At 47.0% G+C, this 19,084-nt stretch overlaps 3 protein-coding genes across 14 annotated transcripts in view; 1 reads left to right on the top strand and 2 right to left on the bottom strand.

Annotated features, from left to right (window-relative positions):
* Nucleotides 1–11,654, bottom strand: part of ccser2b (coiled-coil serine-rich protein 2b) — a 39,142-nt gene extending 27,488 nt beyond the window's left edge. For 3 of the 4 annotated variants that reach the window (XM_081697333.1, XM_035533780.2, XM_035533781.2), the window contains exons 1-2: nucleotides 11,356–11,654; nucleotides 55–1,437 (exon numbers count right to left, since the gene is read on the bottom strand). In XM_081697333.1, coding sequence (XP_081553459.1) covers nucleotides 55–1,396 — 1,342 coding nt within the window. In that variant the 5' untranslated portion in view covers nucleotides 1,397–1,437; nucleotides 11,356–11,654. The remainder of the gene's footprint in view (nucleotides 1–54; nucleotides 1,438–11,355) is intronic. The other variant, XM_081697334.1, reaches the window with a different exon arrangement.
* Nucleotides 11,655–11,838: 184 nt separating this feature from the next.
* On the bottom strand, nucleotides 11,839–15,932 carry si:ch211-207i20.2 (uncharacterized). 8 transcript variants are annotated; one of them, XM_027026171.3, is made up of 6 exons: nucleotides 15,100–15,247; nucleotides 14,736–14,861; nucleotides 14,397–14,565; nucleotides 14,218–14,276; nucleotides 13,655–13,754; nucleotides 11,839–13,339 (listed from the first exon to the last, which is right to left on the bottom strand). In XM_027026171.3, exons 2-6 carry the CDS (start codon nucleotides 14,736–14,738, stop codon nucleotides 12,330–12,332), a joined length of 1,341 nt encoding a protein of 446 aa, XP_026881972.1. In that variant the 5' UTR covers nucleotides 14,739–14,861; nucleotides 15,100–15,247; the 3' UTR covers nucleotides 11,839–12,329. The 8 variants fall into 8 exon arrangements, with proteins under 8 accessions (XP_026881972.1, XP_026881971.1, XP_026881970.1 ...); XM_027026170.3 differs by lacking the exons at nucleotides 14,736–14,861; nucleotides 15,100–15,247 and adding an exon at nucleotides 15,598–15,932 and having other exon boundaries at nucleotides 14,236–14,276; XM_027026169.3 differs by lacking the exons at nucleotides 14,736–14,861; nucleotides 15,100–15,247 and adding an exon at nucleotides 15,598–15,932 and having other exon boundaries at nucleotides 14,397–14,562.
* Nucleotides 15,613–18,741, top strand: dnajc9 (DnaJ (Hsp40) homolog, subfamily C, member 9). Of its 2 annotated transcripts, none has more exons than XM_027026175.3 (6): nucleotides 15,613–15,747; nucleotides 16,604–16,779; nucleotides 16,857–16,997; nucleotides 17,449–17,703; nucleotides 17,994–18,077; nucleotides 18,225–18,741. In XM_027026175.3, exons 1-6 carry the CDS (start codon nucleotides 15,726–15,728, stop codon nucleotides 18,327–18,329), a joined length of 783 nt encoding a protein of 260 aa, XP_026881976.2. In that variant the 5' UTR covers nucleotides 15,613–15,725; the 3' UTR covers nucleotides 18,330–18,741. The 2 variants fall into 2 exon arrangements, with proteins under 2 accessions (XP_026881976.2, XP_026881978.2); XM_027026177.3 differs by lacking the exon at nucleotides 15,613–15,747 and adding an exon at nucleotides 15,964–16,357.
* The last annotated feature ends 343 nt before the right edge of the window (nucleotides 18,742–19,084 follow it).

Genomic DNA, 19,084 nt, shown 5'->3' with positions numbered 1-19,084 from the left:
ATATAACAAATACTATACGCGACCCACTGAACAAAGCGGTCGACTGGGTAGTACCTGTGATCCCCATCTCAGCCCAGTCTACTGTCTCAGATAGGAAACTGTGTAGACTAGTGACCGACGAGCCCTCCTGATACTGGCTGATGAGGGCATTATCGTCCTCGCAGAGCGCCGCCTGGACACTCCCCCGAGCCGCCAGCAGCAGGGACCCACCCCCGTTGCCCAGGTCATCGAAGTCGTCCATGTACTCTTCGCTGATGTCATTGCGCTCCAGAGAAGATGTGGACGATAGTGACATGTCCTCCGGGACCTCCAGGGCTGGACCACGGCACACATCCGTCTCCTTCCCAGAGGAGGGCTCCTCCGGCGTGGTTCCAGCACTTTGGGTGTTGCTGGAAGGTTCGGATATGGGCGGGGCTGTTGCCTGAAAGCTCATATCCCTCTGGGTTAACTCCGTCTTCGCTTGGATTTTCCCTGCCAGTAGAGGGCGGGGCTGCTTGATGAGCGACGGCCGCATTAGCCTATAGCTAAGGGCTGACGGCTTGCCAACAGAACAGCTAGGCAAAAGGGATTTCTTCAGGGCCGTGGGCGGAAGGGGGCATCCGCTACTCGGGGCTAACACAGGCTTTGGAAAGCCAAAAGCTCCCACCTTTTCACTGGCCAGCACCAGAGACGGTTGAGTGGCAGGAGACCTGGCCAATGGGGACTGTGCCAGTGGACGGGGGAGCTCTTTGGCCAGCTCTGCCGCCCGGTTGAAGGAGAAGGAGCGGGTGAGTGCAGGGGCAGTGGAGGAGGTGGGGTTCTTTAAATAGCTGAAGCTCCGGGAGCGGACCACGTGCTCCATGGGGAGGGACCGGAGGCTGTCGTTAGACTGCGACAGCGGGGACAGGGCAGAGGCCGCGCCAGGCTTCACGCTACCCGAGCTGGAGGAGATCCCGTTGACGCCGGCTCTGCTGGCGCCCAGCGGCTGGCCAGGGGAGGGGGGTTTGGGCACAGTGGCGCGTGGGTTGGCCCTGGTGGACTGGAGGGGTGTTCTAGGACCGGGGCCTGCTCCACACGGGGAGGGACGTGAGGCTTTACCCACCACGGTGGCCGACGGCTTCCTGATCTCCCTCGCGGCCACAGCAGAGCGCTGCGGCTGCTGCTGCTGGGAGCGGGGCGGCACTCCGACATCCTCGCCAGTATCCAGAACCTTCTCTCCGCCGTCCTCCTTACCCTTCTTCCCCTTGAGAGAGAGGGACGGGGGAAACCGAATGACGCCGTTCTGCTTCCCTTTAGACCCGCCGCAGGAAACGGGTAGCGCGGAGCCGTTGGAGAAGGTTCCGGGCGCAGGGGTGCGAGAGCTGAACTTGGGCAACCGGGACACCATGGCAGGCTGTTTGAGGGCCGTCTCTTCCATCGGCTGTCTCCCCTACCATGGGTCTGAGCACAGGGGTGGAACTGGGAGAGAGAGGGAATGACAAAGATGGAGAGAAAGAAAGAGAGGTAAAGATACATACGCCGGGTGATGAGGCTCAAGGACATTTTAAATGTAGGGTATGGGAATACGATGTCTCCTGGCCCTGTGATTGGTCATGGTACAGGAACATGTCTCCGGGCCCTGTGATTGGTCACGCTACAGAAATATGATGCCTCCTGGCCCCGTGATCAGTCACGTCTGCGAAGATTGCATTTATGACAGTCAGAGAGTAGCTAAAGGGAAGGGCTAGAAAAGTAATGAATGAGTCATGACCACTCAGAGCAGTCAAATCACATTATCAGCATGGCCAATGAGATCACCACAAAGCTAACCGCACCATTTCCCTGCCATTATGCTCAAACAGTAATGACCACGCACTCAAAAAGAAACAAAAAAAGCCTCAGTTTATAACCCCACCTTTATTAGTCAGAAAATGTGGACATTCTGCTCATCTAAGTTTTATTTGTGCAGTACTTTTTAAAGCAGGTGTCATCAGAAAGCAGCTCGAAATCCGAGTGGAGACCTTTAACGTGCAAGCCGAAGGCGATGATGGAAAGGGGAAAAAAAAAAAAAAAAAAAAACCAGGACAGCAAGAGGAACATACTTTGAACCAGACACAAAAAGGGAAGCCATCCTGTGCTGAGCAACACAAGCTAGTGGAGTTTGATGACTGAAGTTTGATAAGGAAATAGAACTGCTAGTGGTCACAGGCCTTGACCGACATCAGGCCCTATTTCATAGCTATCGGTTTCTAATCAGAAAGCTACACTGACTGCAGAGGCTGGGAGCTACGGCACAGAGCGGCGTTAACACGGAGGGCTTTGACGATCTTACCTCCGCTGGAGCTTCTGCACCTGCTCCAGGGGTCAGCAGGGCCATTCGAACAAAATACGACTATTTTCTGAGGACGAGCCGGCTCCTCGTGCTAGACCCCAAAAGGCTGGTGGATCTCCTGGAGGGCCAAAGCTCTCCAGCTAACTTCTAATATCTGCAAAACCAAAGCCTCTTTTCGCTCCCAGACACCAACACTTCTGTTACAGGGCTGGTGTTGGAAGGTACTACCACTTCACCGATAGCAATTCCCTTCGGTTTATTCAGTGGTCGCCACATGAAAGGAGGAGACGGTACCTCTGAGTGCCTCAGCCTCAGAACAAGGCCACCAGGTGAAGTTCGTGGAAGCTTATAAGAATGCCGGACCAAAAGAAAAGCTAAGAAACTCATGACACGCTCACTCCAAGCGTGTTAGTCTGCAGGGTTGGGAAAGCAGATGTATCGCCAAATCTCCCGTCCCCGCTGACAATCCTAACACACTCTCTTTGGGAGGAGGGAACGCTAAAAGTCTCATGTCCCACCATCAGCAGCTCAACCCGAGGAGAAACTCTTGATAGCTCAAGCACAATGCGATGATTGCATATCCATGCCCAGGCCGTTCCGATTCATCACGTGTCTGTGCAAAGCCGTGCAGTAATCGATGGCCCTCCGCCTGGTGCCCAGAGAGACCATAAAGACTGGCTGTAGAGTGCACAAATGTGTGTGTGCTGCATTTAAGTTTGCTTGGTTTACAGTGCATTAGTGTTCTAGGAGTGGCAATGATTTTCTTTATGCTCATGAGAGCCGGCTGAGGTTACAGATCCACATGGGCCGTGCGTCACGTGGGAGTGGCGCACGTGTGCAAGTAGGGTGGGAGCAGGCGGAGAAGAGGCACTGCTGCAGGTCGCGTGTGGGCGCGTGTTCTCTGCTGGGTCTGTGTATGCACTGCAATATGGCAAGGTTGGCCAAGGACAGGCCCTGACGGATTGAGCTGCACTGTGGCAGGGAGAGCAGTTTCACACTCCACAGCCCTGGAGTGTGCACGCACACACACACAAAAATACACCCCACATCCTCTGAGCAGGGCTAATAGAGAGATAAAGCTTAACAGAGGACAGCAGTGGTAGCCCCTGCATCTCTCACTTACAGGCTGGTGGACACACACACACACACACACACACACACACACACACACACACACTACTCCACACATACTCTCAACAGGCCCACTCTCACATTATCTAACATGTACACACACACACTCTCACTCATACATGCTGACTCACACATACACTAATGCACACACAAGCACATACACACAATTATGTCTACCCCTCAGGTCTTTATATATACAGACACCACCTCTGGACACAACCTCTATCGCTGTATAGATGGCAGTGTGATCACCATGTTCTGTGGAAATTAAAATTCATTTAAAATGTAGTCTGTAGTCTGCGGGGGGGGAAAAAAATTGCCCACCATTCCATATTATTTCTCTTGAGCCTAAAAGTCACTCAGAGTCAGCACGACACTTTAGATTCCACACAGACAGACAGACAGACGCAGACACAAACCATAAATTCACACTTATTTTGTGAGCCACACTCTACCTTCCCTCCCTTCTGACACTCTCAGCCCTTGCTACAAGACGCGCATGTGTGTGTGTGTGTGTGTGTGTGTGTGTGTGTGTGTGTGTGTGTGTGTGTGTGTGTGCGCACCTCCCCACTGGTCAGGGTAATTCCCCTTGAGCCCTCCCCATATTCAGCATTCAGAACTCATAACCAGGTCAGAACCAGCAGCCAAGTCCTGTCACTTACTGCACGCGCGCGTGGGGGGGGCGCGTGGGGTCTGGCACTTTATGTGACAGGTGTGACGTATCTCCCAGCAATTCGGAGGGAGCCCCACAGGACAGTTGTATGGCCTCGCAACTCAGGATTCAGAGCAGGAGCGCTGGCGTGGAGCTCAAACGCCACGACACAGGATCCTTTTACATGTAGCCACCGGATCCCTGGCGACAGGGAGGAGAAAAAAAAAAAAAGCGTGAGCCTAAACCCTCTAGAGCTCCTCGAAGGACAATTTATAGCAGCGAGTGCCATGTGAGCCGCTCGTAGTGGGTCGATGGAGGGAATAAAGGAAGTCTGATCACCATCCGCCCTCCCCGAAGCACCAAAGGTAGATATAATACAATAAAAATACGTCAGTATGAGAACATGTAATGGCTCTATTATGGTCATTAACTGAGCAAAGAGAGAAGGTTAAAATTTCTTCTGAGACCTAGAAGATTCCATCACACTGAAGCTGGATTTGCACATTACAGTGCTAAGCTGTAGCAGGAAAGACACACAATCATTAAATGTTGAAAGGGTCTGGGTTTTAAGTGCCTCCCTGCCAAACAAGTCGTGCTCCTTCATGGTGAAAGATGCTCAACCTTTATACTTCACCAGTTCAACTTTTAAACTTCAGTTTTAACTTCATCTGTAGATGTTGACATACTTTTAGAGGAGACAAAGCCATAATAGCAGAAGGCTAAAGGATGGACAAACAAATATGATCTCACAAAGAACATATTGTTAAAACAAGCTATTGGACCTAATGTTCACTGATCATTTCTATCAAGTGGGTGCTATCATCTTAATCTGGGCTAGGGATCAGTCAAATTCTGATATCTGGCAACCAGTATTCAGCACACATGAAACCTAAAGAAGCTACAGCAAAAATAGCAGCATTTATCAGCTGTGTGTTAACTTTATGCAGGTTATGTCATCAAGGTCTAAAAGTGTACAGTCTGCCCCATTCAAAATAATCAGAACCCTGAATAGATCAGATATCAGGAGAAGACGATAAAGACCAAAGAGTGCTTAACTGAAAGGAATACGAGGCCATTATGAGATTTATAATGGAGCTATATATGAATTCACATTGCAAGGGTTTACTTGATTCGAAACAATTGTTCTTCCACAGTCAGGCCTTCTACACAACCAAAGGTCCACAGATAGACCTTCTACACAACTAAAAGTTCCTTTTTGAACTTTTGAGAACTTTGAGAACAAATCCCAAGGAAAGCTTCTCTCCTGTCCCCCCACGTTTCTCTTGGAGTGTGCCGAAGCATAATACCTCCAGGCCAATATCGACGCAGCCAACCAAAATTCAAGACCTAGATTTCCAGCACATCATACGTGTCTCCATGGCAACACTGTACAGCACGTCTGACCGCTCGTCATACATGCCCCGGGGGGTGGGGGTGGTGGGGTGGAGAGAATCTGAGGCCTACTTTAACACACGTGACTAGACACATGGGCGGGTGCAGAAGCAGAACAGACCCAACCGGAATATGAATTTCGTGAGGTTATTAATGCTAATAAGTGACCTTATTACCACAATCCTGAGGTAATTCTATGGGTGAAGTCTGTCAAGGGACTTTCATCAGGACTGCAGGAGTGCTCCTCTCCGGGATATAAAGGAACGATCATTAAGAGGTTTTGAATGGAGCAGTATAATGCTCATTGCACATTAAGACTACTAAACGCTCTGAATCAGTGAAATGTTCATGTCGCGCCTGTCTTTCCTAACCGATGGTAAACAAAAAATAGGGACTTTAGCACTGGCAGTCAAGATTTTGCCCACCAACAGAATTTCCTCCATTCCAGACTGAAACTGTGGGGAATGCGCAGACAGCAGATGCTCTCAAAGGCATCTCTCACAAGAGTCGCTCCATGCATGCCTCTTCGAATGTGTCAGTCACCGAGCCCAGTAAACCGAATCAGACCGAGCAGCACTATAGACAGGCTTGGGAAAAGGACATTCCTCTCTCTCCGCAGCCGGTTCAGCCCCCCGCCCCCCCAGTGCAAATCTGGAACAAAGCAAGTGCAAACAGTGCAGCTTTGCTCATTTTCGCGCGAACCCTGACGTTCAAGAAGCACCTGCTAAAGGTTTGTAAAGAGAAACCCCGTGCACCTGTTGTCTGTTCACTTTCCTCGCCGTCGCGAGGTGTGGTCCCAAAGGGACGAGCAGGTGCAGCCTGGTGTTTGCCATCCGAGTGGATCTGGAGCCACGCCTATGATTACCGAGTGGCACAGAGTTCAGCCACTCCCACGAGAGCAGAGGATGGACACGGAGAGATGGAACATCACAGAGAAATGCCTTGTAAAAAAAAAATCTCCACAAACTCGAACAAAACAACCACCCTGGTGACTCATTGTCTTCCCAGGTGTCACCAGGCATGGTCACCTGTTAGTAATGTGGAAGTCTCTTTTCAGGAGCACCAGCATGCAGCTGAAAGCAATGCAAACTATGTTTATAGACCTTCTAACGTTCAATTAGCTGGAAGAGGTTAGATATATACTTATAGCAGTGGAAAGGGTCTGGGCTGTGTGCCAGTCATGGGGTTGAGCTCGGGGCTGGGGATGGAGTTAAGGGTGGAGCTGTATGGGTGGAGATTATGCGGTAGTGAATGAGGCGTAAACACTACATTGTTCTGTCACAACAGGTCTCAAAGCTGAAGTAAATGAACAACCGTTCTGAGACGGAAGCATGTAAAACGCTGCAGTAAATCTATATGGTAAATCTTCAAATTAGCCATGTACATTTTAGGATATCTGAAAGAAATCAGACCGTGAAAAAAGATTTTAACATCTGGCTTGAGCAAATTCACATTAATAGTGATCCGTACTGCACAAGGGTATCATTTTACCTGTGACAGCGATCAGTAAGGCACACTTCCTTTTAAAAGCTGATGTTCTAGTTCTAGCGTGTGGAAAATAACCATTGCACTTCATGGTTTGTTGTTGTAGTATTATCCTTAGCAGACCAAGCGTTAGTTCATCATAAAAAGCGGACAATAGGACCCTGCAGCTCCACACAGCGGGGCATGCGGCTTCACGCATGGCTCATCAAGCTGCCAGATGCCTGCCACTCTGAGGAGAGCAGTGAGGTTAATATTTCATGAGGAGTTTGTGTCTGTCCCTGCCGTGACTCTGGGGAGAAGGACAGCTGATGGCTCTGAGAGAACCACTAGCAACCCACGGCATCGATGGATCCATCATGCAGCACCATTCTGGCATCACCCACCTAATTAAACATCTGTGAAACTGAAATTATTGTTTGGCCCATAAAAAAAATTTCTCTTGCCCCTCCCTAATTGAAGTAGGTGAAATGCTCCCATTTCAGTGTATTCAGTGACACTTCTCCTATACTTTTGTTAGCGAGAAATATCAGCATTAGGTTTAGGTCAAATTAAAGTTATTAGTCCTTAGATGTTGGCAAATAAATACCCATATGGTGTTACCTAATGATGAATAGCAGCTAAAATTTTAATAAAGCACATTCTTATGACAAAGTAAGTAATTAATCCTTAGATTAGTTCATGAATTAATGACATACTGCAAGACGTCATTTCACATTTCTTATAACTTCGATTTCCGGGAACAGAAGGTAAAGAAAGCCAAAAAATGTATAAAAATTGTACAACATGGCCTAATTATAAGATCGATTCTATTTAAAGCCCTCCAATATGACGGTATAAAGAAATAACCCTATTTCTCCCCACTAGGCAGTAACAGTTTGTGATATACAAACAGGCACAAGCCTAATTTATCTCTGTGGGAGGCAGATCTCAGTCTGAACAACCCAGCAGCAACAGTCCTGCTGGTAATTGGTACTGGTAGTCTTACTCATAAGAGCACGCAATAAATTAAGAGAGAGAGAAAAACAAAAAACTAATTCATATTGATCAGCAGTTGAACAATGGAACATAAGGTGTAGCGGAAAGCATACGGTCACGGTTTGACTCAGCACCTTTCCGAGGAGACGCACCTGGGCTACTATAAAACAGGAGGTCTGGAGTGGAGATGAGCATTACTGAGCTAAGAAAGCAAACACTAGCTCAACTAAAAAGCAAAAAGAAAAGGAGGGGCATCATCATATTAGCTGTCTGTGCGCACAGATGGTCAAGCTCACAAGGTCACTGCAGAGCATCCTGCAGAAATGCTAGCATCTGGCCAAATCAACTTTTCCAATCAATCACTGAGCTGGCTCCGCCACACACAAAGTGAACTTTAAGTACATTTCTCTTTAAACTATGCAGGAGAAGCTCTCCATGCTAGCAGATGGTGCTAGTTCATGTCACCTTCACCTGAAACCGTAAGTGATCGGCTCACGCTGGCCACTGAGGTGTGGGGTAAGACGGTCTTAATACAGTTCTCTAACCCAAGGAGCATGCATCAGGAAATAAATCTGCCATATTATATGTTCTATAGTGTACTCGTGACAGACGGAAGAGTCCATGATTTGCAGTCACATTGTAATGGTTGACCAGGAAGAGGGACCTTATTCTCTGCAGTTATTTTGATGGCTTAACAAAACACATATTGTTCAAGATAATTAGCTTGTCATCCATATTGTTCACTATTCGTGGTGTACAAGTTTTTGCTTACTAATAACATTAGAAAATGTCATGTGGCCATATTTCATGTAGCCTATAGTAGCCTAAAAAAATGTTAACAGGTCAAGAAAATCTCGACCCTAAGAAAGTCCCACAGTAACTGACTTGCTAAAATTTACTCTAGCTTTCTCAGCCAAAGAAAATAAAGAGAACACCAGAAAACAACTGGATAACTGCAATAACAGACATTTTGAGGCACACTCAGGAGTGTAGAATATTTTCTATGAGAAGATCAAGTGTCCTTTATGGTCACCTGCGCTTGGATCAATATACCACAATATACCACAGTTTTATCACACCACTTCCAATACTGTGTAGGTAGTGGAGATGTGATCCTTCACAGCACACCATCAAACTCACCTTTAGCATCTCAGGAGTGTTCATTACACCAGTGACATGGTTCAAGTTTCACGAACACAAAGAACTGGCAGAAACACGATCGCAGGCATTTGACATTATTTAGGCCTGTTTATTCTTTTCCATTTTTATATTTTGAAGTACTGTTTTGTTATTTTATTAACATGTCATCATCCTTGAGATCTAGAAACTAAAATTGAAAAAAGCACTATTTAAGTGATGATGATAACATTGACTATTACTTCTTTGATCATCGTTATTAAATTGTGTACATCTTCCCAGCGTTACCAGCTCTGATGCATTAAGATGCTGATGAAGAGCATCGCTGAGCTCTAAACCTCCACGGCTCTGTTCCAACCCCATCGTGTCTCCATCAATCCGGGACCTCAGAAGGCCCAGTGTGATCATTGTAGCCTCACCAAACACAATGTGGCTGTTGTCCAGGGAGAGGGAGTCAGCTTGCCCCGCACATGCTCAAAGAGCCTCGTCTCCTCGTCGTCGCAAGGCCACCTCGTTGCTAGCCCAGGCTCCTGCTCGGAGCTGCCAAACACACTCAAGTTCGATCCCATGACACGTATGGGGGGGGGGGGTTACCTTCTCAGATGGCAGAAAAAGCATGAAGTGACAAAGACAGTCTGTTGTAGTAGTACATACGTCTGAGTGGGCATTCCACGGAGGCTCAGACAGACTTTGGCCTGAACATTACAGAGGCTCTCCAGGCCGGTGTGTATGCTTAGTTAAAAGGACAATATGGGCAGCATGGGTGTATGAATCCCGGCTCTACTCCAACAGAACATCCCAAGTGTGGAGAAGGTGAGTTGGGTGAAGCATAACTGGCTGAGAAGACATGTCTGCTTAGTCTCTGAAATACCCAACTTCAGGAGCACAGCTAGGTGATCAGCAATAGTTTCTCATCGTGCTCAGACTAACCCCGGGTTGCCCAGACCACAAGACACACACACACACACACCCACACTGACATACGTACACTTACACACACAAACCACACCCAGAGAAACCAGAATATGAGTGATCTGGGCAGATCAGACACTACAAAAAGCCACAGATGAAATGCAGAGGAATATGGAAACCATGAAAGAAGAAGCAAAATCATTAAATGAATATTCTGCAATATCTTTGGAGTTTTTCCCAGGAGACATATTAAGTAAAAGTTTATCTACAAGCATGATACCTATGAAGTAAGTGTATGTTTATGACGCGGAACTCTACTGTGGCAGCATTAACTATCTGGCGACTAATCTTGCTAGAATGTGTGGTGAAGAAACTTAATCCTTTCACAACTGTTAAAAAGACACACTAGGGAACTCGTCGGCCCATTTCCAAGCCCCTGTACAGTTTGTGACCTTCACAGGCCAGGGCTGGCACTCGTCTTCCTTCTGTCCGTTCCCGAACAAAGGCAATGCAGACGTAAAGACTATGAGTTAAAGAAAGGACGTGCTCACGGTAACTCACTGCCTTCTCACACTTCTGAGATAAGGACTACAGCAATCAGGAGGCTGTGTAAGGAACATGGGCCACACAAATAAGGAGAAGGGAGTGTGTTTCACAGGACGATCGTATGGCGCTACCATTTGCTCCCGTACAGCGACATCACATTTAATGACTAAGCACAGTAATGGCTCTATAAGCCGGAGCCTGAGGGATGAGTGACACCTATAATTTTAAAGTATTCCTGGAATCCCATTCAGGAATACACACAGACCCCCTTTACAACGGCAGGCCACCAAAGCTAGCTGCTAAAGAAGCCAACCTAGCTACTGACATCCGGCGTTATCGGAAAGAAATTGTGTCAGAGCTAACCTATATATTCCCGGGAGAATTATTCCCCCCTCAGTGCTGTTTTTGGACATGGAGGTTGAATTCGAAACTTTCAGGTACCTATTTCAACTGAAACAATCCATCAACCTCCAATTCCCGAATCTACATTAAATATAAATGTGGGTCATAGCAGCAAGGCTTCACCCAGGGATTTCTGTCAAGTGATAGTCAAGTAAAACGCCTTTTAACCAGTAAATAGATCATACCAGTAAATGATAGGCACAGTACCAAAAAAACATATTATCTGCAGAAAATACTGTCAGAGAACTCCAGCTTTCTGGAAACTTGCAATGCTGTACCTGAAGGTTTTGTAAACATTGGAAATAACAGTTACAATGCAACGTTGGCGAGCGCATGTAAACAAAGCGTGGGCCGACACGAACACACGAGTCCTAACCTAAAACCAAGCACTTAGTTTCATAAACGAGTACGATAGGTATAATCATCCCCATACCTTGTCAGAAAACCGGCTTTATCTGCTTTATCCGACTGAAAGGGCACCGAGCCAGCCGGTGCGTCCAAATCAAATCCGCGGGGGTCACAACGCAAACATGCTGACAAGCTAGCCTAGCCCTCCAAGCTTACCTCTTGAGCTAAAGCAGCCAGCGGACCCCGACTGCTCTGTCACTGTAACTACGCATTTATGTAGACATTTTTTAACGCATAATCATTCAGATCGATAATGTCAAGCTGATATATTAGCCGAGAGCTCCAGTGCCTGACCGGTGTGAGACTGTGGTGATTTTCCCTGAATCACACCAGAGAACAGCTGACACTGACGTCACTGTGCCCCCCCTCAACAACAACCACCACAACAACAACAACAGCGCCCCCTGCTGAGAGTCCCGAAAGTCCCTTCGTGATGGGACGATTTATCGCAAGATCAATTGGGGTAAAAAAAAAACATTTTTTTAAAAAAAGACAAAACGCAGTTGAGTAAAATGTTCGAGGTTTATTCATACGAGAGAAAGAGGGACAAAAGGAGAAAAAAAAAATGAAACAGCTTGGCTACTGGGAAAGTCACGCAGTTTATAAACAGCCTGTGGTGAGAGACAGGATTTTTACAAGAGGAGGCACCATGTTAGCATCACGCAGCTGCTTGGTACTTCACATGTGCTTTGGGCTCAAATGCAGCAATCACAGACAGACAGGGAATAGTGTGATGCACTTTCGATCAGCCTAACATACTTAAAAATAGCTCTTTGGAAATCTTTTCTGAAGAATAATACAAAATCAATCTATTTTTCTTTTAGACAAGATATACATTATAAAAACTTGAGAAATACTTTCTATTCTTATCTATATTCAGTACAAACTGCATTAGTGCAGACTGCTGCCCTGAATTTGAGCCAAGATAGCAACACACATCCTGGTGAAAGGCTTAGCCATGTCCTATGATTCCCATCAGCCTCTCCCTCAGGGCACCGTTCAGGCATACACACACTTATGCAGCTTGAGGTTGCGCGGGTCGGCGTAGCGCTTGCCGCACTTGTCGCAGATGTACTGCTTGCCACCGCCGTGGATGTGTCGTTTGTGCGTGCGCAGGTGGCTGCCCTGGCTGAAGCGTTTGCCACAGTACTCGCAGCTGTAGGGCTTCTCGCCCGTATGCACGCGCTCGTGCAGCTTCAGGCTGTTGGAGTTGTTAAACCACTTGTCACAGTAGCGGCAGCCGAAGGGCTTGAGGTCCGAGTGCGTGCGCCCGTGCGAGATCAGGCTGCTCTGCTGGCTGAAACTCTTGCCGCAGTCCTTGCACGTGAAGGGCTTCTCGCCCGTGTGGATGCGCCGGTGGATCTTGAGGTTGACCGCCTGCCGGAACGTCTTGCCGCACAGCTCGCAGGTGTACGGCCTCGCGTCCGTGTGGATGCGCTCGTGGTTGCGCAGGTTGACCACGTGCCGGAAGGCCTTGCCGCAGACAGCGCACGTGTGTGGCTTCTGGCCCGTGTGGATCAGGTGGTGCGTGAGCAGCGTCTTGGCGCGCGTGAAGCTCTTGTGGCACACGGCGCACGTAAAGCTCTTCTGGCCCGTGTGCGTGTGCTGGTGGCGTGCTAGGTTCTGCGCGATGTTGAACTTTTTGCCACACACGTCGCAGGCGAACGGCTTCTCGCCCGTGTGGATGATCTCGTGCGTCCTGAGGTGCGCGGCCTTGCCGAAGCACTTGCCGCACACCTGGCAGACGAACGGCTTGTCGCCCGTGTGCACGCGGTGGTGGTCCGCGAGGCTCTGCTTGTGCGCAAACGCCTTGCCGCAGAGCACACAGCCGAAAGGCTTCTCACCCGTGTGAATGCGCTGGTGCGACTTCAGGTTACTCAGGGTGGAGAAACTTCTCCCGCACTCCGAACATATGAAGGATCTCCTTCCTCCGAGGCTTATGGGATCCTGACTGCCCTCAGCACCCTCTCCTTGTGCTCCCCCTTCCCCTGAACCAAGGCCAAAGTGATCTGCAGGGAGTGCAAACAGACATGGATTACAGTCACATTGACTAGTCACGTCATTCAAAAGTTGCTTTCAGTCTCTTCAAATGGCCTCCGTCACTGTGTAAACAGGCATAAAGGGGCCAAGAGCCTCTTGGGAAACAACTTCAGGCTTTATTGTGGCAGACGGACATACACGTGAAATTAAACCAAAAGAACCCAAGATAAAGTAACTCAAACGATTCCTTGTCGCATATGAACTCAGGAGACCAATGTGGTTTATAATGATGTAGCGCTTTGCAATCTGAAAAAGTAACAACTTTCTAAATATACCAAACTCACCCACAATAATGGACTTCAAGTCAATGTTTCCAAACTCATCTTTGATCGACACAGCCAGGGTGAAGGGAGACTCGGGACGCTGAGACTCTGTGTCTGCAGTCTGAGAGAAATGGAGTCACTCTACAGTGACACCTAATGGACTTGAGGTTGTTTTTATTTAATTTACTTATTTATTTTTGATCAGGCAAAAAAATTAAGCTTTATAAACAATACCACATATGATGCAATTCATGTAGCCTAAGCCTATTTAAAATAATTCTCCATTTTTGCCAGTCCCCCCCACTCTTTAGACATAATCACTTCCCTTTTAGACATGAACTAAGATGGAGGCTAATGAAAACTGCGCTAAATGGCTGATCTCCAGAATATTGCAGCAGGTGTGAGAGGAGTCTGTGACCTTACTGGCCAATGACAGGGGAAACTGTTTAAAAAAAAAAAAAAAAAAGTTAGCCGTCACTCACACATCTGAAGCCTGTTTGTTCAAATGCTGAACTGCTCCCTACATCGAATACCTGTAACTATTTCAACAAACAACACACGAATATCCACACACGGTAGCCGACCTCCATTATGGTTCTTGCCTCAGAGTTTCTTCCACATCCGTCATAGGAATGTTCTTCCTCTGAAATTTGAGCATAAGAAGACAAGGCAAAACAAAAGGATGTTGCAACCTTCAACAGAAAGAGCCACACAGGCAGAACCGGCGGGAATGAACACAAACAGCCCCACAGGAGCCGCTTACCCAGGCCTCCTGCCGACAGGATGTTTAAGAAGCTTCCCGGGTGCCGCGCCCTTTTGCCGGAAAATGTCTTGCATTCCAGATCCAACAGAAACTTGGTCTCATCCACGAGCTTGATGACTCTTCCCAGTGCCTCGTTGCCCAGGACTTCCATGATTGATGCAAACTGCTTCTGTCGGAATTAAAAGATTTGTTTCCATTCTAAATAATGACAATATTCAATTGTCCTTCACAGAAAATATTAAAACACACCAAGCAAACACCCAAGAACACCATCTGGAAGCAAAACTCCCACTTTCTTAGCAATTAACGGCGTTTCCTGTGTCAGTTTTATAGACACACCATTTACAGAGAGAACCAATGCTGTTCCATGGCCGGCAGGTGTCATTTAGTGCGTAGTCATCCTTTGGTTTGAGTGTGAACGTTAGTAGTTTAGTTTTGTTTGTCATTCCTGGTGGCATGTTTGACCTATGTGAGCATTTCACATGTTAGAAACATCCTTAGTTTATTAGTTCTTCCAATTAAGCATTTATTGTACCATACTAAAAGTTCAAAGGCTATTTTACTGGCTCAGGACTTAATCACAGTTTAAAAAGGCTTTTCTCCTGCAAAGTGTAGAAGGCCCAGCAATTGACGGGTGTGAAATAAAACGCTGATATCTGAACATTTCATGCCAGCTGATCTCCCATTTTCATGTTCACTGTACCCTTTCCACTTTTCCTCATGCTGCTTTCCGGTTTTAAATTCCCGTTCTGGTGACTGGATATACGTATTATGAAATCGTTAGATTGGGACACATGCTATTTGAAAGCCTCTGCTTGGTTGCTTCTTCACTGAATTCAACATCTCATTCTTAAAACGCATTATTTATGCGTTTAACAGCCCAGTATCCAGCCGTTGATACATGTCTCTGAAAACAAAGCAAACACACTGGGGTGAAAAGCGAACCTGTACAATTTTCCTGACTAACGGGTAGCTACAATGAACAATCAAAAAACAATCTAGTACTGGACGAACAACTCGGATGGTTAAAAGCTAAATGGACGCAAATGCGTTAAATGTCCACACAGACCTGCGCAGAAAGGGTGCAGATCTTTATAGTATGTGCTCATCTGCACTTAGGGTGGCTTTCACGTATTTTGAAAGTCGCCATGTTTCGGCATTCAGGCCTACAATCGCCATCCCAGCGAACTCTTGAACCTACCATTCTTTGGTCGTTTTCCTTTCGCATCTTCGCTTTTAACTCCTCGTTTTCGTTTTGTTCGAGTCTTAAAACAAAGTCAGTGCTTTCCTCGACAAGTTTGCACATTTCCGCAACTGCCGCGTGGATTAATGCCTCCACGACCGAAGCCAGGTGTGTTTGCAAAGCAACGCAGTGCGACATTCTGCCACCGCCGAAAGACTTGCACCAAGTGCTCGATCCTTTAAATTTTTACTGATATACTTAACTGAACACACGTTAAAATAGCTGAGTCCGCATTAATGGCTTTTGTAAGTAGTCAAACATACAGTTAAAATACTTTAGGAAACAATCGTAGCTGTTGGGGGAAGTACAAGGTCATGTGACATTTTAGCTCTGGGTTATATCAAAATAAAAGTCTTTTTTGTTTGCGCAAGATTGTGATTCACTTTACTGTCCAGCACTACCCGGATTAAGCAGATTGCTCTCGACTGTAACAGAAGATCGTTGGAACTTGATAGTCCTTCAGTATTAACATCGCTTATATTTTTAATCATATTTTATATAACCTGTAGGTGGCAGTACTACGTTTTGCTGCCTGTAAACCGTCCGTCGTAAACAACAAAGAACCTCGAATTTATGACGTACGAACAAGTACTGGCGGGAGTTTTTTTTACCGCGACTTTTCTGTTTCGTTCGCTCGTGTACATCTATCGTAAACTAGAGCCGTTGGCTTACCGTTAGCTAGCTGTTTGTATATCTGCTACCTGCCACCTGCCTAAAGGTAAGTTGTCGGGAAAAACGACAAATTCATTAAATTTGTCTTTATTTTTGATTAGCCACTTATTGTCGGATAGGTAAGCTAACTTTGATAGCAAGTATTGCTACGACGAAACTTGGCTAGCGTGCTAATTTGTAGATTCAGTCTCTCAAACTGTTTTATTTAGTGCGAAAGGAGTTTAAAGGGCTCGGAGAACTAGCTAATCCTGCGTTATAATGGCTGGTGTGTTTTATATGGTCATGTACGCAGACATGGGTTTACTGGAACAGTGCGAGGAGCTCTTCCAGACATCAAACCTTTACGAGGTGCTCGGCGTCCCCAAAGGAGCGTCAGACGGGGAGCTGCGACGCGGCTATTATAAACTGTCCCTGCAGGTGCATCCCGACAGATCCCCAGGCGACCCCCAAGCGACCACCAAGTTTCAGGTAGAGTCATTCTTTTTTTTTTGGAAGCCTCTCAAGTGTTCAACTTTTGTTCTGAATTAAATAGTGTCGTTGGACAGGTAGTAGGGAAGGTGTACGCTGTGCTGAGTGACGAGGAGCAGAGGTTGGTGTACGACGAGCAGGGTACAGTGGATGAAGGGTCTGGCTGTCTTAGTGGAGAGCGGGACTGGGAGGACCACTGGAGAAGGCTCTTCCCAAAGGTATAATACCAACATACAGGGCCCCACCTGGCCTTTTGGTATAGGAACAAATAACGCGCAAACAACAAGCAAAAATGTTGTTGCAGTGATGCAGTCGCAATGATGAAAGCCTGACCTGTAGCTGCTGTTGTGGAATAGTTTTTTCTCAAGCACATATTTTGTGTTACTAATTGCTTTCCGTCTTTCCCTTCCTTAACTCGGGTATAAATTATTACCGTAGGGTTAGCATTGTATGACCCTGACTTGAACAGGGGGCATGTGTACTGAATAAAGTATGTGTACACGATAAGCAACTATGTAAAAACGAAAGACCCATAATGGATCACATGCGGCACCAGTAAGAACGTGTGGCTGACCTCTGCGAACGTAGAGGCCTTAGGTGTTACGTCAGACAATGACATGAGGTTTGAGTGCTAACACCAGCATTGACCCACGTGCACGGCTGCGCTAGATCTCGCTGCAGGACATCCTGGACTTCGAGAAGCAGTACAAGGGCTCGTCGGAGGAGGATCAGGACCTCCAGAGGCTGTACATGCTACACAAAGGGGACATGGACCGCATCATGGAGGGGGCGCTCTGTTGTAGCCACGCCGACGAGCCGCGCGTCCGCGCTGTTCTGCAGCGTGCCATTGATGCCCAAGACCTGCCTGCCTACCAGGCCTTCACCCACGAGAGTGGCAGGAAGGTGGCCAATCGCAAGAGAAAGGTTTGTGTGCTGCCCACCTGGGACGGAGGTGTTGAAATTTCAGAAGAAAAGTGTACTGACTGTTGGTGCTGCGCTAATTCATCAATTCAGATTACCTTGTCAGGATGAATACAACTACTCACCAAAATGTGCTTTTACTAAAGCTACATGTTTCTTTGTTTGGTTTGTTACAACTTAATGGGCAAAAGATGGTTTCGTTTCTGAGGTTAAGATGGGGATTAGGTTTATAACATCCTTGTTGCTTATGTGTAATATTTCTCGTTCTCGCGTGCTCTCTCTCTCTCTGTCAGGCACAGAAGGAGCAGCGGGAGGCGGAAGCTCTGCAGAGAGAGATGGGTCTGAACCCTGAGGACAACCTGGTGGCCATGATCCAGGTGACAAATCCAAACTGGGAGGGAGGGGGTGACCAAAATGTGTCTCTGTGACAGGTGACAGACTGGCATGACTAACATAGATAAAGATCAAAGGTTATGACCTCAAACTGAACTGAGTGCTTGCCATTTTCTGTCCTTTATCTGTAGCAAAGGCAGAAGTCCAAAGAGAAAGAGTTCAACTCGCTCATCTCCGATCTGGAGGCTAAATACTGCAAGAAGCCCTCCAAGGGAACAAAGGCAAAGAAAAAGTGAACCGCTGCTGAGTCCTGACTAACCATGGCACAATTGCTTTTTCAAAATTGCCAGTAAACAAGTGTACAAAAAGCGATTTACTGGGTTGCTTTTCCAACTGCACACCCACGTTCTGTTCTTGTGGGTTGTCAAATATGGTTCCGCTTTTCTTTTTTAACGTTCGTGTTGTGGACCCCAGTGAAGTACCAGCGTGCGCACATGAAAAATTCGGCCAACTGGCACACATTGTCCAAAAAGCGACTTCTCCTGTGGGTTTTATTCTTGCTGTGCTTTACTTGGCAACCGCAGGGAGAGAGCGTGCGCTCTTGAGAAGACGTGATCTGATTGGACCCAAGCTGGACACTTCCTTAGATATGCCTGCTTCCCACGGGTCACAGCTTGTATGATCAGTAATGAAGTGATTCACCTGCTTCAGCTGACCCCAGTGTGTTTTATTTCACAGTCTCCTGCAGCCAGCCAATGCACAGTGAATGGTTAGTGCGTTTATGTATAGTTTGTGTACGTACATCTACACGCATCATGAGAAAGAGGTCAGAGAAAACGGTGGAAACATTGTATGAGTTGTGTGCAGTATATCTTATCTACAAACTGATAGAAAATTTCCAATAGTAAAGCCCAAAAACTCAGGCTTTTCCATTTAGGACTTGCTGTATAACCGGTTTCTAATGGCCAGCTTTGCAAGTTAAATGTGCCTGATAAATTTGGAAGGCAGCTGTAGCTAACAGTAATGTGGTTTCTAAATTAAGCTTGTGGTA

Source organism: Electrophorus electricus, chromosome 15 (assembly GCF_041902795.1).
Source record: "Electrophorus electricus isolate QZ-2024a chromosome 15, ASM4190279v1, whole genome shotgun sequence".
Taxonomy (NCBI): domain Eukaryota; kingdom Metazoa; phylum Chordata; class Actinopteri; order Gymnotiformes; family Gymnotidae; genus Electrophorus; species Electrophorus electricus.
This window is presented reverse-complemented; position numbering and strand designations above follow the sequence as displayed.

Bases quoted from the DNA above. Each gene is read 5' to 3' on its own strand.
- dnajc9 (XM_027026175.3), top strand. From the start codon at position 15,726: ATGCCTCCACGACCGAAGCCAG. The intron at 16,998-17,448 runs GTATAATACCAA...CGGCTGCGCTAG, and splicing joins GGAGAAGGCTCTTCCCAAAG to ATCTCGCTGCAGGACATCCT. The intron at 17,704-17,993 runs GTTTGTGTGCTG...TCTCTCTGTCAG, and splicing joins TGGCCAATCGCAAGAGAAAG to GCACAGAAGGAGCAGCGGGA.
- si:ch211-207i20.2 (XM_027026168.3), bottom strand. From the start codon at position 15,777: ATGTCGCACTGCGTTGCTTTGCAAACACACCTGGCTTCGGTCGTGGAG. The intron at 14,566-15,597 runs GTAGGTTCAAGA...TAATTCCGACAG, and splicing joins AGGAAAACGACCAAAGAATG to AAGCAGTTTGCATCAATCAT. The intron at 13,340-13,654 runs GTGAGTTTGGTA...CACTCCCTGCAG, and splicing joins CTTGAAGTCCATTATTGTGG to ATCACTTTGGCCTTGGTTCA.